The sequence below is a fragment of the Populus alba genome, chromosome 6 (genome assembly GCF_005239225.2).
Source record: "Populus alba chromosome 6, ASM523922v2, whole genome shotgun sequence".
Classification (NCBI taxonomy): Eukaryota; Viridiplantae; Streptophyta; class Magnoliopsida; order Malpighiales; family Salicaceae; genus Populus; species Populus alba.
The window spans coordinates 4294737-4320415 of record NC_133289.1 but is presented as its reverse complement, the minus strand read 5'-3'; the positions used below and the strand labels follow the sequence as shown (position 1 = coordinate 4320415).

Here is a 25679-nt window from a genome sequence, read left to right as displayed (position 1 = left end):
AATATTTCTAATATTTGTTCAATTAATTTCATGTGTGTCTATTTTTATTATCATTTTATTGAATAAAAGTTTGATTTTAATAAATAAATTCATTAAATATAATTAGATAGATGATCTTTGTTAATAATTATTTATTTATTTACACATATAATTTTTAATTTATTTAATTATATATGTGCATAAATTTTTTAATTTACACTTACGATTTTTCATGTCGACAAAGCTTACATATTTATTTTTTTGTTAAAAAAAAAACTAATTTACAATGTACCACAAGTCAAATAACTAGTGAATACTATATTTGTTAAAAGATACATGGGAAGTTGTAGAAAGAGGCTATGAAGAGGGGGGGAAATGAAACAACTTAAAATAAATTGCAAAAGAAAACTTTGTAAAAAGCTCACAAGAAAAATCAACAAGCTCCCACATACACGTGGTTACATAAAAACATGTTTTAGCACCTCATTTTATTTATAAAAAAAAATCTATATTTGATCTTTATCATTTCCATATCTTATTGGTATTTAATCCCCTCGATTTATAAATAAAACTCGAGATGGAGACATCAAGATGTCAATTGAGTTATTAATGAACAAAAACTAATTTGGGACGAAAAATCACCGTCGCAACAGACTTTTTCTAGCATGGTAGATTCGCACAGTACTGTAATTTTTCTTTTCATTAATTTCTTTTTACATTTGATCTTTGTGCATTTATTCCATTAATAATTGTCTGTGATGGTTTGTTTTCTAAAAGCTCAATATCAGTTTCATAGGAAAAAAAAAAAAAAAGATCTTCACATCATTTTCCCTGGGCTTGATTTCATGAAAGAATATTCAGGTTGAGGAAAAGAAGAGAAAGAAAGGGTGGGGGGGGGGGGGGGAACAGCTACAAATGTCCATGAGTTCCACGCAACTAGTGTATATATATATATATTCATGATCAATGGAATTTGCACATCATTGATTTATACTTTTTTTTATTTGATCAGTTCAACCTTATATATTATTGATTTACACATGACTTGTTTATAAAAAAACTCATGAGTCTGCTTATTATACTTCAAATTTATACCCGCAGTGAAGCATGAACAACAAGCCTAGTGACCTCTATTTCCTATAATAAATTAGTTGAGAAAAAGGAATTCATCAATACTTTAGTTTTTGATTTTTAAAAAAAATCAAAACATTAGGAGAAGTTTGGTATCATTTTTTTTTCTTTTCTTTTGTTCTTATAGAAACATAAAAAATGAATAATTGGTTGTCAAAATTTCTGTAAATCAAATAGAGTGGTTTTTAAAAAATTGTAATAGTAGTTGTTGGTTTTGCTTATTATTAAAAAAAAATCAAATTAAACTGAAAAAGCTTTGTATTTTTATTTCAAAAAATAAAAATAAAAAGTTATATAGTTGATACCAAACAATCCCTTCTATTTCTGATCTTAATTTTTGAGTTGTATAATGATATCTCTGTAATTCACCTACAGAGTTTGATTGATGCCTTAAAAAAAAATTGATTCATAAAATGGGATTAGAGGATTTTTTTTAAAAAAATATTTTTTTAAACCAGGTCCCAAAAGAAAGAAAACACACCAAGGAGGCGAAAAGGTCATCCCTTCTAACGGTCGAAAAAAAGTCTTAAAAACTCCTACTCGTTGCCGCTCCTGACGTTACATAATCCCCGTAACTCCTCCAGGCCATTAGCCATTCATTTACCTTCATCAAGATCCAAATCTCGAAGAAGGAGAAACCCCATTGAATTCCTTCGTTTTATCAGTCTCATAATCATAATCCATATAGATCACACAATCTTTTGTTTCTTACTCTTTTTTGCTTCTTTGGCAGGTTTTTTCAAAAGAATGGAGCCAGGAATCATTGATTGGGACAGCATTGATTCTGTATTCATCGAAGATGAAACTTATGAGAGCATGAATGCACCAAAATGGGTCGATTTATCTGCCTTTCCTGAACAACCTGTCAATGATGAAGCTTGGTTCTGCAAACCTGGTACGACCCTTTTGAATTCCCTGTGTTTGGTATCCAAGAAAGTAATAATAAAATATTGCTAATGAAAGAAAACCAATTTGTGCTGGGTTCTTACACTAGGGATTTGTTTGTTGATTTACAGGTTGCAAGCATCCAAAGACTATTGAAGATTATCTCAAGTCAAAACGTGGTTCGAAGGTCTTTAATCTATCTGATCAAATTTATAGATAGGTTATTTGATTTGATTCCATATATCAATTTATGAAAACTTGGTATACCTTTTTTTTCCCCTCAGGTGAAATTTCTGAAGTCTGTTACTATATCTGAAATGCTTCCTTTCAGAGACAGGAATCGCAGGTCTGAAGTTATCTAAAATCATTAAAAGAAACGGAAGCAACATTACTGACTTCTAAAATTCAGTTTTTAACTGATATTTTTTCTTTTTTCCAGAGACGACGCAAAGCTGAAAAAAGCAGAAATTCCCTATCCACATACCCTCATAACAAAAGCGTACAAATCTGTTCACGGTTTTACAGAAGATTGTGAAAACAAGAATCCGAACTTATCTAATAGAAAACCCGATACCGATAACCTGTCAAAGAAAGCAAACATCAGACTAGGAGAAGCTAGGGACGATTTACACGCAAATTCAACAAAAGCAAAGCTAAGGACTACATTTTCAGCCCGGAATTTGTTAGCAGGAAAGGAAGTATTAAGTCAGATAACAGAATACTGCTCTAAATTAAAGAGCCTGGCAAAGAAGGGAACGAATAATGGGTCAACGAAAAAGGCCTCTGTCAGGGTTTTGGATGAGAAGGAGAGAGAAAAGGAGAGGATGCCATTGCTTGCGGTCAAGGGAGGGAGGCAATCTGAAGTAATGGAACAGAGGGAACAGAGTAAACGACAGACAGGGTGGGAGAAAAATGATCGGTTTTGATCGAGATTTTGTAAAAATTACTTTGCTGCCACTTGATATTGCATACCCAAAGCTAGATAGAAACTTGAATAAGATACATGGGGTGCCATTGATCACCTAAATACATGTGATATGATCACAAACATAGAATAGAAACTGAATTATTTTGCTGTGATGGTTTCTCTCTATATATATTTTTATCCCAAGCTCTGTTTCTCATGAATTCAAATAGCATTTGATACAATAATCTAATAAATCACTTGAACAATAAGCGATAACATCGCACATCTCTTGTCATGCATTTTGTAAGGTTAGTGTGTATAATTTTTCTGTGTGGTGAAGGATTACATATACCTTGGAATTCATCCGTCCATTTGTTGAATAATGACATGGTGATTGCACTGCAGGTTTTGATGGCAGCAGCTTGGAATTCATCCTTACCTTTGTTGGTTGCTGATATTGTTGGGATATGGGTGTTTCGTAGCTGTTACTGGGCCTGGACAAAGCCCAACTAACTGTCATTTTTTATCAACTCACAGCTTTCTTTTGTTTCTGCTTGGAAAATATTTTTGAGAATATTTGATTTTTTTTTAGATTTATATTGATGTTAAAAATAAAAAAATATATTATTTTAATTTATTTTCAAATAAAAATTATTTAAAAAAACTTTCATGAGATAAAAAAAAAAACCTCCCAAGTCCCCATTTATTACGATGAAAAGAGAAAAATATTAATCCTTCCATAGACCTCTGCTCCACATGGAAGGGAAATTATCATAGGTAAAACCTGGGTTTATGAGATGACAAGGCAGGAGGTATTGAGTTTAAGTTTTGCTACGAAATATCGAGGTGATATATTTATGTTCAATTAATTTTATATAAAGATATACTTTATTTTTTAATTTCGATATGCACACACATAATGCCTTTAATTTTATATCCAAAAAAACAAGAGAGAAAATACATGTACACAGTTCACGGGATAGAGTTTATTTTTTGGTTTAAAAAAGATCGTGCGTGTTTTTCCTTGCTATTATAATATGTTTTTGATATTTATTTTTATAAAAAATATTAAATTGATATATATATATATATATAAATGGTTTAAAAATATAATAAAAAAAAAATTAACATCACAACATAGATACGTAGAAATGAGTATTTGAGAATGTAATAATAGTTATTTTAAAAGTATTTTTTATTTAAAAATATATTAAAATATATTTTTTAAAAAATATATTTTTAATATTAGTATATCAAAAAAAATTTAAAAAAATAAAAAAAATAATTTTAAATAAAAATTTTTAATTGTTTTTTTACCTCACCGTTATTTGGAATGTAATAACAAATGGCGGCAAAGACTAGAGAGGCCTGCGTACAGACACGGCAGGAGAGCTCAGTTCATTAACACCAGGCATCGCCAAAGTCAATAAACTTAGCGTATTAAACCAGCAATGTCCACTGAACAAGTCAACATAAACCAGATCTCTTTCATGTATGAACAATTAATATTCCAATTGAAACAGTCATGACAACGAAGCCTTTAGACTTTCCAATAAAAAACATAGATCAGCAGCCATTGCCGCAGTCCAACACCCTGCATGTTGCAAGACAGCGGGATAACATTATTGTATTCCACGTTCGGACCAGATTCACTTGCCATGGGAGCATTTTTTACCAATATACCAAATTTTAATTTGTTTTTTTTTTTTTTTGCGTATATTTTATTCTTGTTTAGAGAAAGCATCTTTTTTATTTATTTATAAGAAAAAAGAAAAGCTGTTCACAATCCAACCGTCTGTAGTTTCAAACTTTTTTTTTTAGATTGGTAATGTTTAAGACAGCTGAATTAGTAAGAAGAGTGATTATGGTTGATTTTTATAGTGTTTTTTATTTGAAAATATATTAAAATTAATATTAACGTATTAAAATTACTTGAAAATATTAAAAAATATTAATTTAAAATAAAAATAAAATACAAATTTAATTATTTTAAAATACAAATAAACAAAACTTTAAAATTCAAGTTATAGCATCCATGTACAGTATTTCTGGCATGACTAGACTACTGATGTTATTTCAGAAAAAAACAAAAACTCAACAAGAATAGACTACAAGACAAGCTATGAGCAATCCAATCATATAATTGACGCAAGAATTATCTACAAATCAATCATGTTTACGAACGATTTCGACATCAATCAATCCTTAATGAAATGACCCACGAGAAAAATAGCTTTTACATTGATCGTGTGATTGGATAGCACATAATTCGGAATTAATAATAACTGTACGATGATGGAAAATTTATCCTCAGTAAAAAAAATTTAATTTTTATCCTAATAAATATTATTTTATAATCAAATTTATCCTTAATTAAATTTACTAAGGATTGAATTTTATATATTAGTTTGACTTGCTTTCTATAAAATTTAATTTGTAATTTTTATGGTTTAATCTTCTTGACTCAAGTGATTTTTGAATTATTTTTTATAATTGAATTTTTATTTTAATTTTGTTCGTTAATATTGGGTTAATCGAAAATTAAACTTCATTATTTGTTTTCATTTGCTTTTTATGAAATTATTTCAGTCTCATGGTTCGAGTCACAAATTTGACAAGTTAACTCAAACTGTATGTAGTATTTTCTTACATCCTTTTTAATTTTCTTTTTTAGTTTTATTCTTCAATCATTTTCAATTTCACCCTTCAACGGTTGATTGATTAGGAATTGAACTTTATAATGTGTTTTAATTTGATATATATTTGGTTATCATCATCTTATGATTCAAGTGTAACAAGTTAACCTGAGTTGACTTAGGTCATTTTTTATTTTTTTTTTAATTGTTTTTTTCTTTAATTTTATCATTTAATATTGAGTTGGTTGAAAATTAAGCTTTATTTTTTTTACTTGCTCTTTATGATACTTGCTCTTTATGAGGTTATTGCGATCTTATGACTCAAATTATAAATTTTACATTTTAATCCGGATTGACCTATATCGATTCAATATATCATGATCCTAGTATTTTAAAAACAAGATATCGTTTTGAATTCCTATTCCAGGAAAGCTCTGTTTATTTTTAGTTGTTTATGTTGTCTTTGAATTTTTCAAGTTGATTAGGTTATATCAGGTTAATCTTTACGCGATTTTTTTTATTCTTCTTGAAAATATAATCTTCTAATGTATTATTCTTTTAATCCTCTCATTTTAATAATACATTGACCATTAAATAAATATGGCAATGTGCCTGAATATAGTTAGAAAATATTTCAAAAAATATCTCACAACAATTACATTAAGTTGGTTGTCTAGGAAGTTGATTGTTTCCATTTAGGCCATGTTTGTTTCCTAGAAACTAGTTTTCGGGAAACTATTTTTCAAACTTTCATGTGTTTGTTTGTCATTAAAAAACTTGGTCAACATAAAATATTTTCCGGTCAACGAAAAACACTTTCCGGTCAACGAAAAATATTTTTCAGTCAAAGAAAATTTTGGTTTGGTTTTCAGGAAAGTATTTTCTCTTTTAGCTGTGTTTGTTTTCCATAAAGTAGTTTCTGAAAAATCACTTTCCAAACTTTCTTGTGTTTGTTTGTCATTAGAAAGTTGGTCAATGGAAAACACTTTCCAGTAAAAGAAAATTTTGGCTTGATTTTCAGGAAAGTGTTTTCCTGAAAAATTTAGAAGGAAAACACTTTCCGGAAGTTGTGAAAAATTTAGAAATGTCATTATTTGCTGATTATATCAAATTTGATCCTCAAACTTTTGATCGCTATATATATTTTGTTTTGAATATTTATTTTCAATTTCATCTCTTAAAATTTTATTTTTTATATTAACTTTGGTCCTTATTTTTATAATTGCTATTTGCTTTTTTCTTATCATTTTTCTATTGAAATTTTTTATCTATCAGATTTGGTCCTCATTCTTTTGATTGTTACTTATTTTATTTGAAATAATTTATGAAATGTTGATTATTGTTATTTTAATTTCTTCATCTTTCATTTTTTTAAAAAAATTTTAGATTTGATCTCTATTATTTTGATTATTATTTATTTTATTTGAGATAATTTATGAATTTTTTTTTTTCAATTTCATTCTCATTCAACTTTTTAATTTATTAGATTTGTTTCTCATTATTTTAATAAACTTGAGAAAAATAAAATATTAATAAGTTATTTTCCAGTTCATTTTCTATGACATAACCAAAAATTAGAAAGTGTTTTCCAATTTATTTTTCATTACATTACCAAATATCGAAAAATACTTTTTTGGAATTCACTTTAAAAAAAAAACTACTTTTCAGCAAACAAACAGGGCCTTAATTTCTTAATATAATTGATTTTTTTGGATTTGAAGATATGTGGTGATAACATGACATGTTAGTTCAATGATGAAAGAGTAATTAATAATATTTTATTATTTCTTTTCTACACACTTTAAGAAAATAAATAATTAAAAAGAAAAATCATAGATAAAAATATTATTTTCATATACACCATGAAATTCTCTCAATCAACATAAAATCTCTAGAATTGATTGTCATACACCTAACTCTTCACTTCCCATATAAGTAAAAAAATAATCACATAATTTTCCTTTGATTCACGCTAAGCATGTGCAATTAATACTTGCTAAAATATCTATAAAATTCGCCACATTTCATTCTAGCGATGGAAATTCTATGAATTATTTTAATTATATATACAATGACTAAAATAGATATTTTAATCGAATTAAATGCTTCTATATATATTATACAATGACTAAAATAGTTATTTTAATGAAAAATTGATTGGTGCATAGCGTACGTTGAAAACCAAAAAATAAACACACAAAAATTACCGTTGGTTAAAATATAATTAGCCCATAATATAAGACTTAAGTACTCACTAGACAATTTAAGAAATTAAAAACTCATAACAGTTGTATAAAAGTCGGTTTGTTTTTGTGGTGATATTGTTTTATTTTTTGAGAAAAAATATTATTTTTAATATTTTTGAATTATTTTAATATTAAAAATAAATTTATAAAAAATATTTTAAAATAAAAAACATAAAAAATACACTTTAAGATACAACAACTGCAACAGTAACAACTGCGTACCGTGTACATTAGTTTTTGTTCAAAACTCCAACGAGAGACTTGGCGGCTTTTGCATTGACTCCTCTCTCTCCCCCTCCCCCCCTCTCGCTCTGCTAATCATGTAATTTTTCTTTAATTAATTAACGATTACAATGCCGATCACAACCAAATTATCTATCAAATTCTCTAATTACTTGGAATCTTGCTCAACATTCTGGTAAACTTTCTTCTCAAATCTCTTAATATACTCCCGCTCTAAGTACTTGGAATCTTGCTCAACATTCTGGTAAACTCTCTTCTCAAATCTCTTAATTTACTCCCATTTGTGATCCAGTTCCTCTCATTTTCGTATTTCTCGTTTTTTTCAGGTCATTTTCCCTAAAAAACTGCAATCTCCGATCCAATTAAAGGTCAGTTTTAGCTCAATTTTAGAATGTCCGTTTTGTTCAACCTTTGCAACCGGTAATTTTTCTTTTCTTTTTTAACAAAGTTGTTTAGTTTTTGCTAGAGATTGTCTAGTGTGAGTTTGTGCTAGCGTTTTATGGGTTTAGTGTTCAGATTCAGTGTCGTTTTTGTTCACTATGCTGCTGTTTTTTGTTGTTGGATTTTTTTTTATTATTAATTTGTTTATTCAGTTTTAATTCATGCGCTTGAATCGCCGAGTTTGGTATGTAGTGAATTGTTAATGGTAATGAATTTAATTTAAATTTTTGAGCTGTAAATTTTATGCTTTTCCTGGAACTTGTGGTTTTTTCCCTGTCTCTTGGTGACTGTAATTGTGAAATTTTGTATTGCTGATTTTAAATTGATTGATTTGCAGGTGTAGTTTTGTGTTTGTTGCTGGAGAGGTGTCAGGGATAATGATTTCAATTTCGAAATGGAAATGTTCATGGTCTTTGATGGCTACAATTGCATCTATAGTGGCATTAGTTTCGGTAGTTCATCTATTCTTGTTTCCCGTGGTGCCTTCTTTTGATCCCTTTAGTGTTCGGAAAGTTCAGGATTCTTGTGGCCCAAATAATGAATCAGTGGATGGAAGGACTGGTCATGACCCGGGTAATTTACAGCCAGTTTTGGATTTAGAGCACAAGTTTCCAGCTGACTTGCATCGGGCAGTGGTTTATCGTAATGCACCATGGAAGGCTGAGATTGGACGATGGCTTTCTGGCTGTGATGCAGTTACTAAGGAAGTCAGTGTTGTTGAGGTAATAATAGTTGTGACTAATGACTGTTAATTTGAATCTGTTTGTGAGATTGTTAACTTCCATTCATTATTTGTACTTGTGGGAAATGCTTATTCTTGCTGTACACACAGGAGAAAGGACTTGGTGAATTCTATCGGCTTATGAGGCTTTCGTTGAAATGCTCTTTCTCATCTTTTAGAGAAGCTTATGTTGATATCCAATTAAAATTTCAGTCTGATAGTTAACATGGTCAACTGCTTTGATCACAGACAATAAGTGGCAGGAGCTGCAAAAATGACTGTGGTGGTCAAGGAGTTTGTAACTATGAACTCGGTCAATGTCGGTGTTTTCATGGATTTAGTGGTGAGCCTTTTTTTCCCTTTCTGTTTTTGCAATTCTTATACTTCCATCCTTTTCCCAATTCACGTCACATTTAGTAAATGATGCCAGTAACTAGAATAGGTTGTCATGCCCCTTTCATTATACCTGTTATAAGAACCATTAGGTTGTTCTTTCAATGAACTGACAATGTACATGGAAGTTGAAGCTGTGGGGTTGAAAAAGTCAGATGGCTACTTGGAAGTTGATGTTGAAAATACAGATGATTGGATTTGGCATTTCGATTTCACATTGTAATTGGTAGATGGACGGTTGTTTTGCCCCATCCTGATTCCAAGTAGAGATACAGGAAAACTCTGTTAATTACAAATTGTGACAGATCTTTGCTGTGTTCTTTTTTGATAGCAAGGCCAAGCCTCTGTTTTTATGTGACTTAAACTACAAAAAGTTAAGAATTTAACGATGGATAACAAAACAAACAATAAAGAATATTCCAAATGATATTGTTTCTGGTGCTGATGTTTCAGGGGAAGGATGCTCTGAGAGACTACACTTGGAATGTAACTACCCTAAATCACCAGAGCTACCATATGGGCGATGGGTTGTCTCCATTTGCTCTGCTCATTGTGACCCAACGAGAGCAATGTGCTTTTGTGGAGAAGGTACAAAATATCCAAATCGTCCTGCAGCAGAGACTTGTGGGTTTCAACTGAGGTGAGTGCAGTTAGAATCTAAGGAAGAATATTTTGTACATATCATTTGTTCCAATTTCTAAATCCTCTTAGTCATGACTCAACATTTCTTATCAGCTTACCTTCTGAACCTGGTGCCCCTAGACAAGTTGATTGGGCAAAACCTGATGTGGACATATACACGACAAACAAAAGCAAACTAGGGTGGTGTAATGTGGACCCAGCTGAAGGGTATGCCAACAAGGTGAAATTCAAAGAGGAATGCGACTGCAAATATGATTGTTTGTCAGGGCGGTTCTGTGAAGTGCCTGTGCTATGCTCTTGTATTAACCAATGCTCTGGACATGGGCATTGCCGTGGTGGTTTTTGTCAGGTAATGTTTGTTCTTTCTTTAATTATGATTCCAGAATCACAGGTATTTGATTTGCACTGGGAAAGAAATAAATGAAAACCATGTTTACAGGCAAAATTTGTGAACAAAATAACATTTGGAGTGTTTACAAGGGCTTCCTTTCATGCATGGAGGGGTTTTTGCCCTCCTTTCCTTTTTCCTTTTTACCCCTGTGAAGAATATGAAATTGTGTCATGGAGAACTGCACAAAACCGATGAATCATTTGAACATTACTGTCCTGTATAGCTGATAGTAAATCAATTTTTGGTAATATGAGAAACTAATTCAGTGATTTGTTTTGGGAAAAATAAACAAATACTAAAAAATTTGCAGCATTACACATTCTATTTTTCTTGGTATTTGTTCTTGGTGATTTTTGGGACCCGTTGCTCAAGTGGATGAGAGGTTAGCATGCAATAAAAAAACCTACTGAATTGATAGAACATTATTTTGTTTCTAATTCCCCTAAAATCTTCTCTTTTGATGAATTTTCATTACCCTGAAAGTTATATTTTTTGAACTACTTTAAATGTCCTTGTCTTTCTTGCAACCTACTATCTAATTGTGTCAAGATTGTATTTCTAGTGTGCCAATGGTTGGTATGGAACAGACTGCAGCATCCCATCTGTTACATCATCTGTAAGAGAGTGGCCTCAGTGGCTTCGACCTGCTCAGCTTGATGTTCCTGACAATGCACATCTCACTGGGAAACTTGTTGATCTCAATGCAGTGGTCAAGAAGAAAAGGCCCCTTATATATGTTTATGATTTACCCCCAAAGTTCAACAGTTTACTTCTTGAGGTAAGAATAGCATTTCTTTTGTTTCTTGAAACTAGGAGCAAACTTCTTATGTTTGTCAATTAATTGGTTCTGTAGGGGCGGCATTTTAAGTTCGAATGTGTAAACAGGCTGTATAATGATAACAATGCAACAATTTGGACGGATCAGTTGTATGGTGCCCAGGTATTATTTGAACTGAGATTGAAATTTAGCTTATACCAGGAATTGTATCTAATGCTGTAGCTATGCGCTTACAGATGGCACTCTATGAAAGTATTTTAGCTAGCCCACATCGAACATTAAATGGTGAAGAAGCTGACTTTTTCTTCGTACCTGTTCTTGATTCTTGCATCATTACACGTGCTGACGATGCACCTCACCTGAGTATGGAGGTATACTTTCTAGATCTGGGATATGGATATGTTATGGATGCATGCGATTCTATCTTTTATGCTTATGTTTTCATAAAAAAGGGAAATGAAAGGATATTCTTTTATTTCCCTGTAGAGTTCTTATGCTAATCTTTAAAATAAAATGGAATTATGGCCGTATGTGCATGCAATAGTCTTGCAAACTATTAATCTTTAATTCCAAGCCATCAGATGCTGATTCATTTTGTCTGTTATCTTGCACTCAGACTTGTTTTGTCATTGAAAGCAAATGATCATTACATTGTAGCATATGTTCTCTCTCTTTGGCAACTCCATATAATCAGCCATTTTTCTGTTAGAGTCTTCAATTGGTACCACCATAGAGATATTATGAGCTAACTTTGGACAAAAATCAATCTATCTTGCTTTTTTTTTTTTTCCTGCACTTCATTGTTTGTTAATGGACGTGGTTGTATATCATAATATTCCGGTGCTTCTTGTGTTCCTATATGGATTACACAGGTTTCACATAAACTCTTTCAGTAGAATTTCCATTATTTTTTTTTTCTCAAATTGTAACTCCGGCATACTCCACCCTTTGTTCTCAGTTCTACTTTATTCTTATCCTACAAGTACTTTTGCTTTCCCTTTTTACTCGCATAACACATGGGTCCTCTCTACATATGCTTATTCATCCAATTCCTCATGAACCTAATTCGCCACTCTTACTTCTGATTTTGTGGACTCATTATCTAGTGCCTCAGTGTTAGCTTCAGATGCCTTTTTACTGCCCAAAGTCCTTGGAGCAGAATATGTTCTTGTGACTGTTTTATTAAGTTCCTTTCTACTTCACATGTGACTTGAGCGTTTCATTCTCTCCCCTGTTCTTAAAACTTCAAATTTCCTTTTATGTTGGATATTTAGAAGTTAGAATAAAATACTCCTATATGTTTTATCCAGAAACAAGTCTCGATGTGGAAGTTTGACTACAAGACATGGTTACGTAACAAGTCTCAAGCCAACTTTACATCACTCATTCAGTCAGTTCAGCAAGTATTAAGAACTAAGCTGAATACATAGATGTGAATTTTTTTATAGTGGTCAGTAATCCTCCTCCTCCTGGTATGTTTGTCAAGAAATCCTTGAGAATACATCTTCAACTCTGAGATCTTGTTGTCCCTAACTACACTTTCTGGTACCCATCCAGCCCAGTCCATTAACCAAGCCCAGGGCTTCTTGTGCAAGTTATCAATAGCAGCTTATTTTCCTATGTATGAAAACGTCATATATGTGTACCACGTGCAATTTTAAGTGAGTGTGTTGCTTGTCATATGCGGAGCCCTCATGGTTATGTGCTTTCTAATTTCAGCAACATTTGGGTTTGAGGAGCTCTCTCACTCTAGAATTTTATAGGAAGGCATACGATCACATTGTTGAGCATTATCCATTCTGGAACCGCTCATCAGGAAGAGACCATATATGGGTAATGATTTGCAGTTTAATTTTTTCCACTTTTCAAGTGAACAAAGTTATTTTTCATTGCCTTTTCTCGATACAACAGAATACTTCCGGGTTTATGCTAATGATTCCACCTTGATATCTGAAGGCAGTCTTTTTCATGGGATGAAGGTGCTTGCTATGCCCCAAAGGAGATATGGAATAGCATGATGGTGGTTCACTGGGGCAATACAAATTCAAAGCATAACCATTCTACAACAGCCTATTGGGCTGACAACTGGGATAAAATTTCTTCTGATAGAAGAGGCAAGCATCCTTGCTTTGATCCTGATAAAGATCTTGTGCTTCCTGCCTGGAAGCGACCTGATGTCATTGCTCTGAGCACCAAACTGTGGGCTAGGTACATTTCTCATTGAATTTTCTGGCTGAACTGTGAGATAAATTCCAAATTCATGCAAGTAAAGGTGAAAATATTATGTATTTGTCTCAGGCCTCTTGAAAAGCGGAAGACATTATTCTATTTCAATGGAAATCTTGGACCGGCATACCCGAATGGAAGACCAGAAGCTTTGTAAGTAAAACTGTAATACTCAATAGCTGTTTGCAATTTATTGAAAAAGGCAAATTGTTTTCAAATAGAAATGCATGGTCACAGGCCACACAGAGGCACATGGTTTGGCTACCTTTACTAGTTGTATCCTGTCTCATTCTCAATAAAATGATCAGCTGTCTCCTTCATACTAAATACATAATTAGTTGTCTTTGTCTGGTTCTTTTTCCAGTTTACAGAATAACTCCTTCCTTTTATTACGCTACAAAATTTTCAGCAGATCTTATAGTTTGCCGGTTGTAATTGTGCAGGTATAGCATGGGTATCAGACAGAAACTTGCTGAGGAGTTTGGATCAACCCCTAACAAGGATGGTAATCTTGGGAAACAACATGCTGAAAATGTGATTGTGAGCCCATTGCGCTCTGAAAGATACCATGAGGATTTAGCCAGTTCTGTTTTCTGCGGAGTAATGCCCGGAGATGGTTGGAGTGGTCGTATGGAAGATAGCATTTTGCAAGGGTGCATTCCAGTTGTCATTCAGGTAGGTAGTTCTGCATATCCTGAAAATATAGAGAATATGTTTGATTTAGCATACAAGCAGCAAGCTACTTGGCTGTTCATGGCTCAGGTAAGCACCTTGAAGCTTCTAGTCGTATGTCAAAATTGCAGATGGGGCCATTTTATGCTCAGCCCCAGTAGAACAGTAGCTTTTTCAAATTTGTTATTTTTTTTTTATTTTCTTTCAAAGCTGTGTGGCTAGGATCTCGAGCTGGCTTCCAGTATCAGTAGGTGATATAGTGTGAAACCTTCCTAATAGCATTTCTAGGAAGTTTTTAATTTATTTGTTTCAGACACTGATGATCAATGGTAGCAACTTATTTCTTGTTTGTTCCATCTTGTTTCCCTGTTCCTAGGATGGGATATACTTGCCATATGAAAATGTGCTTAACTATGAAAGCTTTGCTGTCAGAATTCTGGAAGACGAGATTCCAAATTTGATAAAGATCCTTCAGGTATTGTTTTGGTTTTAGGAATCTCTTTGTAAAATGGTTACTCTGAAACCTTAAAAGCTGATAATCATTAGTGCTCACTTCCTCTAGGGATTCAATGAGACAGAAATAGAAAACAAGCTGACCAGCGTCCAGAAAATCTGGCAGAGATTCTTGTATCGTGATTCTATGTTGCTTGAAGCTGAGAGACAAAAAAATGCTTTTGGCTATGTGGAGGATTGGGCAGTTGAATTCTTACGATTGACAGAAGATGATGTCTTTGCCACCTTTGTACAGGTATATGCTTTTGTTTATGCTGAATATAGAGCTATTTAAAATTATTTGGCTGCACAGCAGGATCCGACCCTCCCATTAAACTCTTATTCTCAGTTAACTTAAATCTCTGATGCTGCAATCCTCTCCTTGCATTTGCCAATATGAGACTCCAATTTAACCATAAGCCTTAATGTTTGAGTCCATATCAATCTTCAAGAAATAAGAAAATGATCTTAGTTGAAAGACAAGTAAAGAATTTCATAAACGAATCTCTTTCCAGGATAGTAGTATATTTCCTCGGTTGTGGTTTTCGCAAAAGGAATTTGATAGAATGCTCACATCACATTTTCACTAGGGAAAGCAAGTAGTTCGATAAGAAGTTTCATCTGATAGGGCAGGCCAGGAAAAAAAATCAAGTCATCAACTTTGTGTAAGTGAGAAGCTGAAACTTGATATAAGCTAGGAAGAGAGTTGTGCAATCAAAAAAACTGAAGAATACAGTTAATCTTGGAAAAAAAATATGATAGAATCTGTTGCAACTGTACATTGAAATCAAGTCATGTATGATTATTGTCTCTATAAGCTTCCGCAAGGGATTATTTGGTATGATAGATATTAAGCCAGTTAAAAACCCTAATTCTACATTCTGCCTTTAATTTTCCCATCTTTTGGTTCCTTCATAAATGGAGCATTTGCGAATGGTAGCAAAAAATAAGATATCAGGAAACCTTTCCTACATGCAGAAAGGTTCTCAGTTTTGAAGGATTTTTGCTAGAAAGACTGATGCTGTGGTAAAAGATAGTGCCCCTTGACTTGATATGAATCATACTTCAGATATTGAGATCATGTCCTGCAGTTTGTATTCCACGTTGTTGTTCAAATTTGCATTTGAACCTTCAAAACACAGCATTAAGTTTTAGTTCATTTGTACATGCATTTCTGCACGTTCGTTAATGGTACTGACATGCTATCACTGGCCTGACAAGGTTCTACACTATAAGTTGCACAATGACCCTTGGAGGCGGCAGCTTGGTTCTCAGAAGAAAGATTTTGGCTTACCACAAGAATGTTTAATGAGAACATCCTGAATAATATAGCTGCTGGCAGATCCCTGACGTGCAGTGATGACTGCTTCTGAACCTTGCTAAAAATCAAGGCAAACAGTGTTATCCTATCCTGATAGCCAAATATTCTGATCCACATGCTGCTGTCTGGCTAGATTGCTAACACATACAGGTAGACAGAGAATACATTTTTTTACAAAAAAGAAAATTAAATGCAATAACAATATTGATCATATACATGCCAGATGACTGTTTGCTCATGTTCCTATCAAACCTGTGTCACAGAGGAAAGTGCTGGAAAGGCCAAAGGAAAAGAAAAGTGTTTGCTTTGATTCTTGTTTACAGTGTTATCTTATTTGTGAAGATGGGAAACAAAACTCTTAGTGCCCCAAAAACATGGTAGAGCAGTTAGCTAGATTTCCATCGTTATTAATGATTTCTGCGTTGTCCATGACTATATCTTATGATTACAAGATCATTGGTACATGCTATAAAGTGTGTTTGGTATTGTGGTAATTGTTGCAGCTGTGATTTGAAAAAAAATATTTTATAAAAAGTACTTTTAGTTGATATTAGTTTAGAAAAATATATGTTTGGTTAAAACTGTGGTTGAAATATTGAGATTGAACAAAAAATAGTTTAATGTATTTGGTTAAAAGAATACTTTTTAAATTGAGATTATATATATATATATATATATATATTGATGGTTTTAAATTATAGATTTAACTACTATTATTACATCATGAAATAAATAATATTGATATCATTTTTTTTTTTAATTATTCCATTAAACTATGTGCATTTTCATCACGTATAAAATCTATCCAATAAGAACTATATTTTTCATGGTTTCTTAAGCGTTCAACAACATTAGATAAAAATATCATCAAGAATAAAATTAGGATTGCAATCAAATTCTGCAAATGCTACGTCGTCAAATGATTTTCTTCTAATTTTTTTGAATAAAACACAACTAAAAATAAAAACTAATTTTTTTTTTAACAGGGTTAGACCCAACAAAAAAATTTGCAAATTCTACATTATCAAGTGATTTTTTTCTAATTTTTTAAATAAAAAAATTAAAAATTAAAATTTTTTAATTAAATCAGATTTGATTTAATATATTTAGTTTTGAACCAAACTCATTTGGCTGGAATAGTGGAGTTCACTCTTCATTATCACTTAAGTGAACAGTAGGAAAGAGTACTTAAGTGAACAGTAGGAGAGAGTGAATTATCATTTACTCTCCACTACGTACATAGGTTAGAGAAAGTTACTTTCCACAAACTTCTGGTTTTGATCAATTTTAATTGGCCCCACATAAATAGTATAGATATTGTTTGGCATTGCGTTCCAAATAGTGTTTTGTCTAAATTCAATTTATTTTTTGCTAAAATTGAGTTCGGTTTGTACTTTTTGGATCGTTTTGATGTGATGATGTCAAAAATGATTTTTAAAAAATGAAAAAACATTATTGATATGTATTTCAGCACGAAAAGCTATTTCAAAAGCAACCGTTACCACACTGCCAATTTCAGTTACCAAAAGCTGCGGTTTGCTTTAACAAATAGCCACTTAGTATTAAATGCTTGACAGGATAAATCTATCTACCATGGAAATCTTTTCCCTCTAGTGGGAATCATCGTAAAGTCTTTGCTCCCAAAATCGCAGTGGATGGATGTCCCATGAATTCCTATTGCTCGGAACTAAATTAAGCACCTGCAAAATGTTGACTCTTTTTAGGAACACATCGATCCTCGAATGGAATTATTACCGGTCAGAGAACTTTTCTCAGCACCTCTGTAGCATATACTCGACTCAAGATCCAACTAAAATGCTGAAAGTATTAAGCTTTATCGTCGATAAGAGACTTTCTGACTGAAAACTAAACGTGTTAACCTTTACCATATTTTTGGCAGATGCCTTTTCTGTATTGCAAAAATAAAATCCAAAATTACTGTGGTACCTAGAAGAGAGTTTTATGTTTAAAATTATAAATTATTGAAAAAAACTAAAAGAGCTCATGAAAACACTGTATATCTACTCTGCTTTCTAATTATGCTTTGTACAGGATAATAGTTTTAATCAATGATATTTTCTCATTTACAAAATATCATTGATTAGTTAGGATACAGTCCACAGTGAAGTGCAGGCCATTCATCTAGATCAACTATATGCATGTACAAGCATTTTAAAAATGCTTTCCAACCAAAATGATATTTTTGTATTTTTGTTTACGTCAAAAAAACTATTAATTTAAAAATAAAAGCTTTCCCAGAGCAAACAGGGAGCCCGGGCCCCGAAAACCACAAATTTTGACAGACACTCTCCCGCTTGGGCGCAGCCACAGAGTGCAATGCGGGCTACCAGAGTAGGCCCGGACCTTGATTGCACAAAAGCGCAGTCTGAGAAAATATTGGGGCCCACCCATTTTAATTTATACGACTCTCGTCCCGCCTTCAGTTTTCTCTTCCCGATGTGGGATATCAACTCTTTGGGTCCTTACGAAACTATTATCCTGTACCCTGTACTAACAAAGTGCCGAAGTGTTTTTTCTTCTGGTTCTTCCAACTCGAAGCATGAAATCTTTTAAGATAAGCACATGTTTTATAAAGAACCAACTGCGAGATTATTGGCAGTGTAATTATAGTTATTTTTTAAATAATTTTTTATATTAAAATATATGTTAATGATATTTTTTTTATTTTTTAAAAAATTAATTTTAATATTAATACATCAAAATAATTTAAAAATACCATAAACATATTAATTTGAAATTAATAAAAAAATTTAATTTTTTTTAAAATATTTTTAAAATATAAAAACAAACAAGCGGTATTTAAAATACATAAAGTCAGTTTTCAGTTCTGGATGTGGTGGTGGCTTTCGTTGTTATAACGTGGCGTGATGTCTCTCTAAGGTGATGGCTTGAATCGGCGCCATCCTTCAAAAGCTCAGGGTCTTCGACACTGTACAACGAGATTTGAAAGGTCATCATGTCATCTGCCCTTGGCTTGGCCTTCTCAATCTGTCCAAGTACCTGAAGTTTTGCAGTATTGATCAAGCCAGATTCACCGGTGATCCTCCTTCCAGGTCTCATTAGCCAAGGGTCCCAAAGAGTGCCAATGATTCCGCCATAAACAAATGTTTTTTTTCCTTTCCCCTACCTGTGCTCCATCTATGCAGTCCTGAATCAGACCCTAGTCTTGGAACTTTCTTCCCATTCTAACCACGGTCATTTGGAATTCTGATCTCCCAGGCAACTCTACCCTCCACAACCCTTGAAGATCCATTGCCAACACAGACCGAGTTCCATTCCTTCAAAGAAAAATCTGAAGCCTAAACCACCCTCCGATCTTGGTGTGAGCAACGAGGTCCCAGGCTACCTTGGATTCGCTCTATTGAAATGCTCCCCACTTCTTCTTTTTGCCGAATTGAAGATGCGTTCTCGGAGCATGGTATTCCTGCAATCCCCTCTCCCACTTCTGCAGCAACTTGGCAAGTGCCAAGGAAACTGTGGCTATAGATGTGCTTCTGAGACCAAATAGTAGTTTCTTAGGAAAGCAAGGATTTTGGTTAACACCAACGAATTGAATTGGCTGCCTGACGAATTCTCATACCTTTAATTGCAGTTGAACGTGATTCATACCATCCAAAATTTAATGCGTCGGAGCACAAAGAAACCACATCTTGCTCTTGGAGAAAGATGAACTTTACATGTCAATCATATTCTCCCGTGGCATAAAAATTCAAATTGTATTCATTCAACTTTAAACGTCGTCAAATAATTACAACTTAATTTAGAGAACTCAACGTTATAGCAAGAAAAGCCATTACAACATAGACGAGGGTTTTTAAAAATAAAACATCTTTTTAGTGAAAAAATAAGTTTTTTTCACCCATTTAGCCTCAAGCAAATTCTAAATCAATACATCATTACGTTGATTCAGCCAAGTCTCTTGGGATTTAGAGATTTAAAAAGTTTGAATTACAGTGCAAGTATTTTTTAAATAGGTTTTTACTTAGAAATATATTAAAATAATTTTTATAAATTTTTTTATAGTAATACATCAAAAATATATAAAAACAAATACTAACATATTAATTTAATATTTTTTCAATCCAAAAATATTTTTTAATATATATATATATTGTGTCAATTTCCTCTTCAATTCCTTTAAAAACCTAAAAAAAAAAATTACACACGATTAATTTATTTATCTTTGGCACCTTACACGCGTATAAAGAACAGGATAAAGTTTATTGTTCGTATCCCACATCGGAAAGAAAGCAGCAAAGACAGGACGAAAAGCGTATAAAATAAAATGGACGGGCTTCTTTGTAACATACTTACCTGGACGGGGTCTTTGGGCGATCAATAAGGCTCTGGCCTAGGCTGGTGGCTCGCATTGCACCAAGCGGGTGCACCAGTTTAACATCTCCCCAAGTGGGAGAGTGTACGTCAAAATTTGTGGTCGAGGGGGCCTGCGCTAGCCGCGGCCCCTGTCTAAATGAGTTCGAAGTATTTCTACTTGTAGCCCATTGAGTTACTTATGGTTGAAATTCCTGCTTGAGAGTCTTAAAATAGGGGTGTAATTGAAAGATTAGTCTACAAAATTATAATCACAGGAAACTATGTACTATTCTACAAAATAAAACATTTGTGAAAATCTTGTCCTTTCCATATTATATAATAAAAGGTTATAATTACTGATCGTACTATGCATCACTTCCATAATTTCAATCTTGTCCTTTCCAGGTTATATCTGCTTGAGAGAGAGAGAGAGAGATAATTTCATATTTCAAGAGGATATATTTTAGTACTCTCTCTTAAACTCCACTCTTTTGGAGCAAATCAAATAAATTTAGAGGTAGTCCACCAACTTTGTGTCAAGTTGTAAATAGACATAAATAGAGAAAAACATTACGAAGTATACTAAAAGAATTGGGTTTTTCTCTGCTAATATTCATTATCTTTTTTTTTTAATAATGTAACTTTTAAAATTTTCATCCTTATGTTTTTTTTTCTTTTTATTTAATCATTTTGTGACATAATTCCATAATATAAAATTTTAAATTATAGTAGAAAGATAAAATTTAAAGTGATAGGACTTTTAGGATTTTCATTTGGGTACAAAATTTTATTTTATTTATTTTTCAGTCTATATATTTAAGAGAGGAGAAAGAAACTCACAGAAAAATAATATATTTGCTAGTTTACAACAATTTACTCCTTGGATTTAAGAAAACAAAGAGAAACTCACTAAAAACATAATAAAGTTGTATGTTAATAACATTAAAGTTGCAAAATAAAAAAATAAAATTGATCATTATATCAATAAATTCCTCTTCTCAAGAGGAGTTCAATGAAGATAAAAATAAGTTGGTGGGAAAAGCAGACCAAAGTTTGTTTTGATTATTTTGATTTAGTTCATTTTAATTTTTTTAAAGTGATTTTGGAGTTTTAAAGTGTTTTTTAGAGATTTAGATGGTGTTTTGAAGGTGTTTTCATATAAAAAAGAGTTGAAAATTAGTTTTCAAATTAAAAAATTTAAACCTCAATTTTTCATTTACGAAAGATGATAGAAAAACAACCGAGCAGTGATAGGTTGCTTGCCACTATAGTTGACTTATCACTTGCGTTTTAAAAAAATAAATCTCTTCGAAGTATTGTTCGCCTAGCTTTATGCCGCCTTCTCTTGATGAAAAAAAACCCAAGCACGAGCTTTACCTTCTAGAGTGTTTGGGAGTGTGGTAGCGGTTGCTTTTCAAATAACTTTTCGTGCCGAAAAGCATGCCAATAATATTTTTTTATTTTTTAAAAATCATTTTTGACATCAGCACATCAAAACGATCCAAAAAGTACAAACCACACTCAATTTTAACAAAAAAAAAATTTTTTTTGAATTTTTTCGAAAAGCCAATTTAACCGCAATGCCAAACAGGCACGATGCACTTATGTGTTTTTATTAAGGCCAAGCATGTGGGTTTGACCCATCAACACTTGGCTTTTATTTATTTATTATTTGTTATCTCTTTTTATTAATTGTTTCTATTTAAATATTAATATTTTTATATTATTTTAGTTACACAATATTTTAAAGAGATTAGTTTGATTTGTAATGAGTTTTCTCTCTCTTATATTTTACATGAATTAACTGTATTTGTATGAAGTTTGAATAAAAATAAAAATTATTTTCTAGCGGCTAAGATAAAATTGATGAAATTATTTAAATTAAAAATAACTGATAACATAAAATAATTATACATGCATTTCTCTTTTATTTTTACTATAAAAATGAGCTTTTCATTTTAATATTTAATCAATGCTAACAAATTTTTTTTATTAGTCAATTTATATATTTTAAATTTATTTTATAAAGCATAAACATCATCTCTTCATCCCTCAATTAAAAAATACAATGCATATAAAATTTTTATAATATTTTTATCTAATATAATCACTATACCAAACTAATTTGAAATTTATAATATTTCTCTTTAAATAATTGATCTCTTTCGAAAGTTTAAAATTCTTTAAACAAACCAGAATATCCGTAAATAAAGAAAAATGCAATAATACCATAAGCAAGCTAAAAAAATAAAAAAAATATATAGAGGAAAATTAAAAAACTAGTTCCAAGTGCTTAATGAGAGGTATTCCAATGCTAGACTTAGTTATAGAAGTAGACACGTGGAATCTCCTAGCAACATTCAAGCACTATCCAACATAAAAATTAAAATTCTAAGTTTTTTTATGAGGCTTATCCCTAACTTAGCCTTATCGATACATAATCATCTTTGCTAAGCTACCCACTAGGCAAGTCATGACATATATTCGCAATTGACTAATCAAAATCAACCACATAGTATAATTAGAATAAATAAAAGAGAGAAAAATGATCCTCGACGGAGACACGACCAATCTAGGCCGAATCGGATTCCTTTATATGTGGACGATATTCCCTACCAAGCCATAAACTCTTGCTGGTCTCGTGATCAAATACTCAAATAGGCCCTTGCTTCATAATCAAGCGCCGAATCGAATCCATTTTTGTGGATCATATTCCATATCAAATTCAAAATTTTAGTGTTGTTCCCGTAATCAAATCACACTGGAATCCATCAAAAGAAATCTGATATTATTCCATTATTGGTGGCGTATCCACTTAGAAGCAAAAGAGGGCAGTTTATTTTTTTTTAAAAAAATATTTTTTTATATTAAAATATTAATATAATAACTTTATATGGTTATTTTTTTTATTAGTTACTAATTGATCCAAGCTTTCTTTTTTATTTTTTTTATACTATTTTCCTTGTCTCCTTTTCTTCCTATAAAATTTCTCTTCAAGTTCTAAACTATTAATTAATTAAACAAATAACCTTTTATGCTTTATATTTTAGGAAAGTTTTCTTCATCTTTTCTATCTGTTTTATTATCTAATTTTAGCTTTATTTTTTTATAATTAGTTATTGAAAATGTTAGGGTTTATAATAATTTATGGGTTTGTTTAATAATATGTGTATTGGTAATATGATATGTGTATGAGTAATATTATATGATAATGGATATGAATTGAAATAAGCTTTGATGAATTGATAAATATTTTGCTTTAAATTTAATATAGAAGATGATGGTGATGAATTTACTAGTGATTAAAAATGAAGTATAGGACAACTAAAAAAAATTAGGGACATAATATATAAATTAAAAAGAAAACATTTAATATTTATGTTTAATTCACTTGTACAAAATAACAAGTCAGCAAGAACAATATCAATTTGAAACTATCCTTTTAAGTTATGATTTTAGATGTTATGTACTATATGTTAGCATATAATTGTTACCAAGAACTTTTCCTAGTTCTTAGAAGATTTAGAAATAAATAAATGAAAGTTTGTTATATGTATTGAAAAAGATATTTTTAATGACAATAAAAATAAAGTTATTATGAAGCAGTTTTAAAATATAAAGTCTCGAAAACGAACAATATAATATAAGTTTTTCATTTTAAAAGTATTGTTAAATTAATTTTGCTTGACTTGAGTTATCATATATATTTCAAATTAATTTCTTTACATAACACATGTTTATATAGTATATAATATTAATATTTGTTAGTAATTTACCCTTTTATTTAAAATATTATGGCTTGCCACTGTCTATTGTAATAACAACTGATCGTAGCACTTGGTATTTTTGACTAAACACAATTGGTCTTTATGTTTTAATTATTTTTATTTTGGTCCTTCAAATATTCAGGTCAAACATTCTTTTATGGATACATGGAATAGAGCTAAGTTAAAAAAAAAGTCAAACAACTAGTCTGAAGAAAAAACCCAAAACTTTATATCTGATTATTGAATTGTATTTAAATTTAATTAGAAGGGTTATATGCCCAATTTTATAAAGAAGTTGGTTAATTATAGCCATCGCTGGTTGAGAAGACAAACATTTAAATTAAACTTAGAAGATGTTGTTTTAACCATTTTTATTAGTTTTTATTTATTTATTTCAAGTTTAGTTTTAAATTTTATGTTATCTTTCTTACATATCCTTTTTATTTAGAATTCTGATTTTTCTGTTGGTTATATATTGTTCTATTCAAAAAGTTATAAACTTCATATTGGAGAAAAATAATCAATAATAAAATACGAATTATGATTCTAGTTGTTGAGATACTTTTAATCAAAATTCTATCGCTTTTTATATCTGCTTTCTTCTTTTCCGGTTGTCAATCAATTCAACTGAAGAAACTTTTCTACGATCGTGATTAAAATATTCTCTCCTATTCATAGCAGACCCGTTTGTTTTGGAGTTTTAAAATATTTTTAAAATAATTTATTTTTTTTTAATTTTTTATTTATTTTAAATTAATATGTTTTTAGATCATTTTAATATACTCATATCAAAAATAATTTTTTTTAAAAAAAAAAAATATTATTTTAATACATTTCTAAATAAAAAATATTTTAAAAAAACAATTACAATTACAATTATATTTTTAAAAAGATTCCAGTAAAAAAGTGTGGTAGATAATATAAAAGGGTTACATATAGAGATGGTATGTTTTTACGTTTTATACTTAGCATTGCCCGTGCTGTAAGAGAGCTGGTGGCTAAGTGAAGGTGAGATGAAAAGATCAATACTTATGATTCTATTGGTGGAAAGAATGAAACGAAGCAAATTCTTAGGCTTAGTTTGAACAAGTTATTTTTCTGTTTTGTGATATTTATTTGATTTTAAATTAAACACTACTAATTTTTTTATTTTAAAAACTAACCTTGATTATCTTAGATTACTTGATAATTAAATTTTATAATTTTAATCTATTTATTTTCTCTAACATAACCATGTTTTAACAAAAAAGTCTTTTATTGTTATTTTTTATCATTTTATTTATTATTGTTGTATTTTTTCTTTGTATAATGAAATTGATCGAATTCATTAAACTCAATCGAGTCAATGATCATGTTTCAATTTTTTTTTATATTTTTTTGTAGTTTTTTTTTTTTTTTTTGGGAAATCTTGCATTATCTTCTTATTTTTTTTTATATATTTTAAATTTTTTTGGCTAGCCTACAGTGTAATAC

The 25679-nt window shown here is 31.0% G+C and overlaps 2 protein-coding genes and 1 non-coding gene across 6 annotated transcripts; all 3 read left to right on the top strand.

Moving 5' to 3' along the window:
* Positions 1-1586: 1586 nt before the first annotated feature.
* Positions 1587-3106, top strand: LOC118032537 (uncharacterized). The gene is made up of 4 exons (XM_035037250.2): positions 1587-2005; positions 2127-2182; positions 2280-2341; positions 2435-3106. Exons 1-4 carry the CDS (start codon positions 1858-1860, stop codon positions 2919-2921), a joined length of 753 nt encoding a protein of 250 aa, XP_034893141.1. The 5' UTR covers positions 1587-1857; the 3' UTR covers positions 2922-3106.
* A 4906-nt stretch (positions 3107-8012) lies between these two features.
* On the top strand, positions 8013-16598 carry LOC118032538 (uncharacterized). 4 transcript variants are annotated; one of them, XR_004684667.2, is made up of 17 exons: positions 8013-8271; positions 8354-8395; positions 8806-9190; positions 9439-9532; positions 10036-10222; positions 10318-10573; positions 11178-11393; positions 11469-11555; positions 11630-11764; positions 13113-13226; positions 13354-13601; positions 13692-13772; positions 14063-14294; positions 14668-14766; positions 14854-15039; positions 16005-16254; positions 16368-16598. XR_004684667.2 is itself a non-coding variant. In XM_035037252.2 (16 exons), exons 3-16 carry the CDS (start codon positions 8846-8848, stop codon positions 16104-16106), a joined length of 2382 nt encoding a protein of 793 aa, XP_034893143.1. In that variant the 5' UTR covers positions 8013-8202; positions 8354-8395; positions 8806-8845; the 3' UTR covers positions 16107-16598. The 4 variants fall into 4 exon arrangements, 2 of the variants coding, with proteins under 2 accessions (XP_034893143.1, XP_034893142.1); XR_004684668.2 differs by having other exon boundaries at positions 16328-16598; XM_035037252.2 differs by having other exon boundaries at positions 8013-8202; positions 16005-16598.
* A 3833-nt stretch (positions 16599-20431) lies between these two features.
* Positions 20432-20591, top strand: LOC118032680 (U1 spliceosomal RNA). Its single transcript, XR_004684685.2, has one exon. It is a non-coding gene; the product is annotated as a U1 spliceosomal RNA (small nuclear RNA).
* The last annotated feature ends 5088 nt before the right edge of the window (positions 20592-25679 follow it).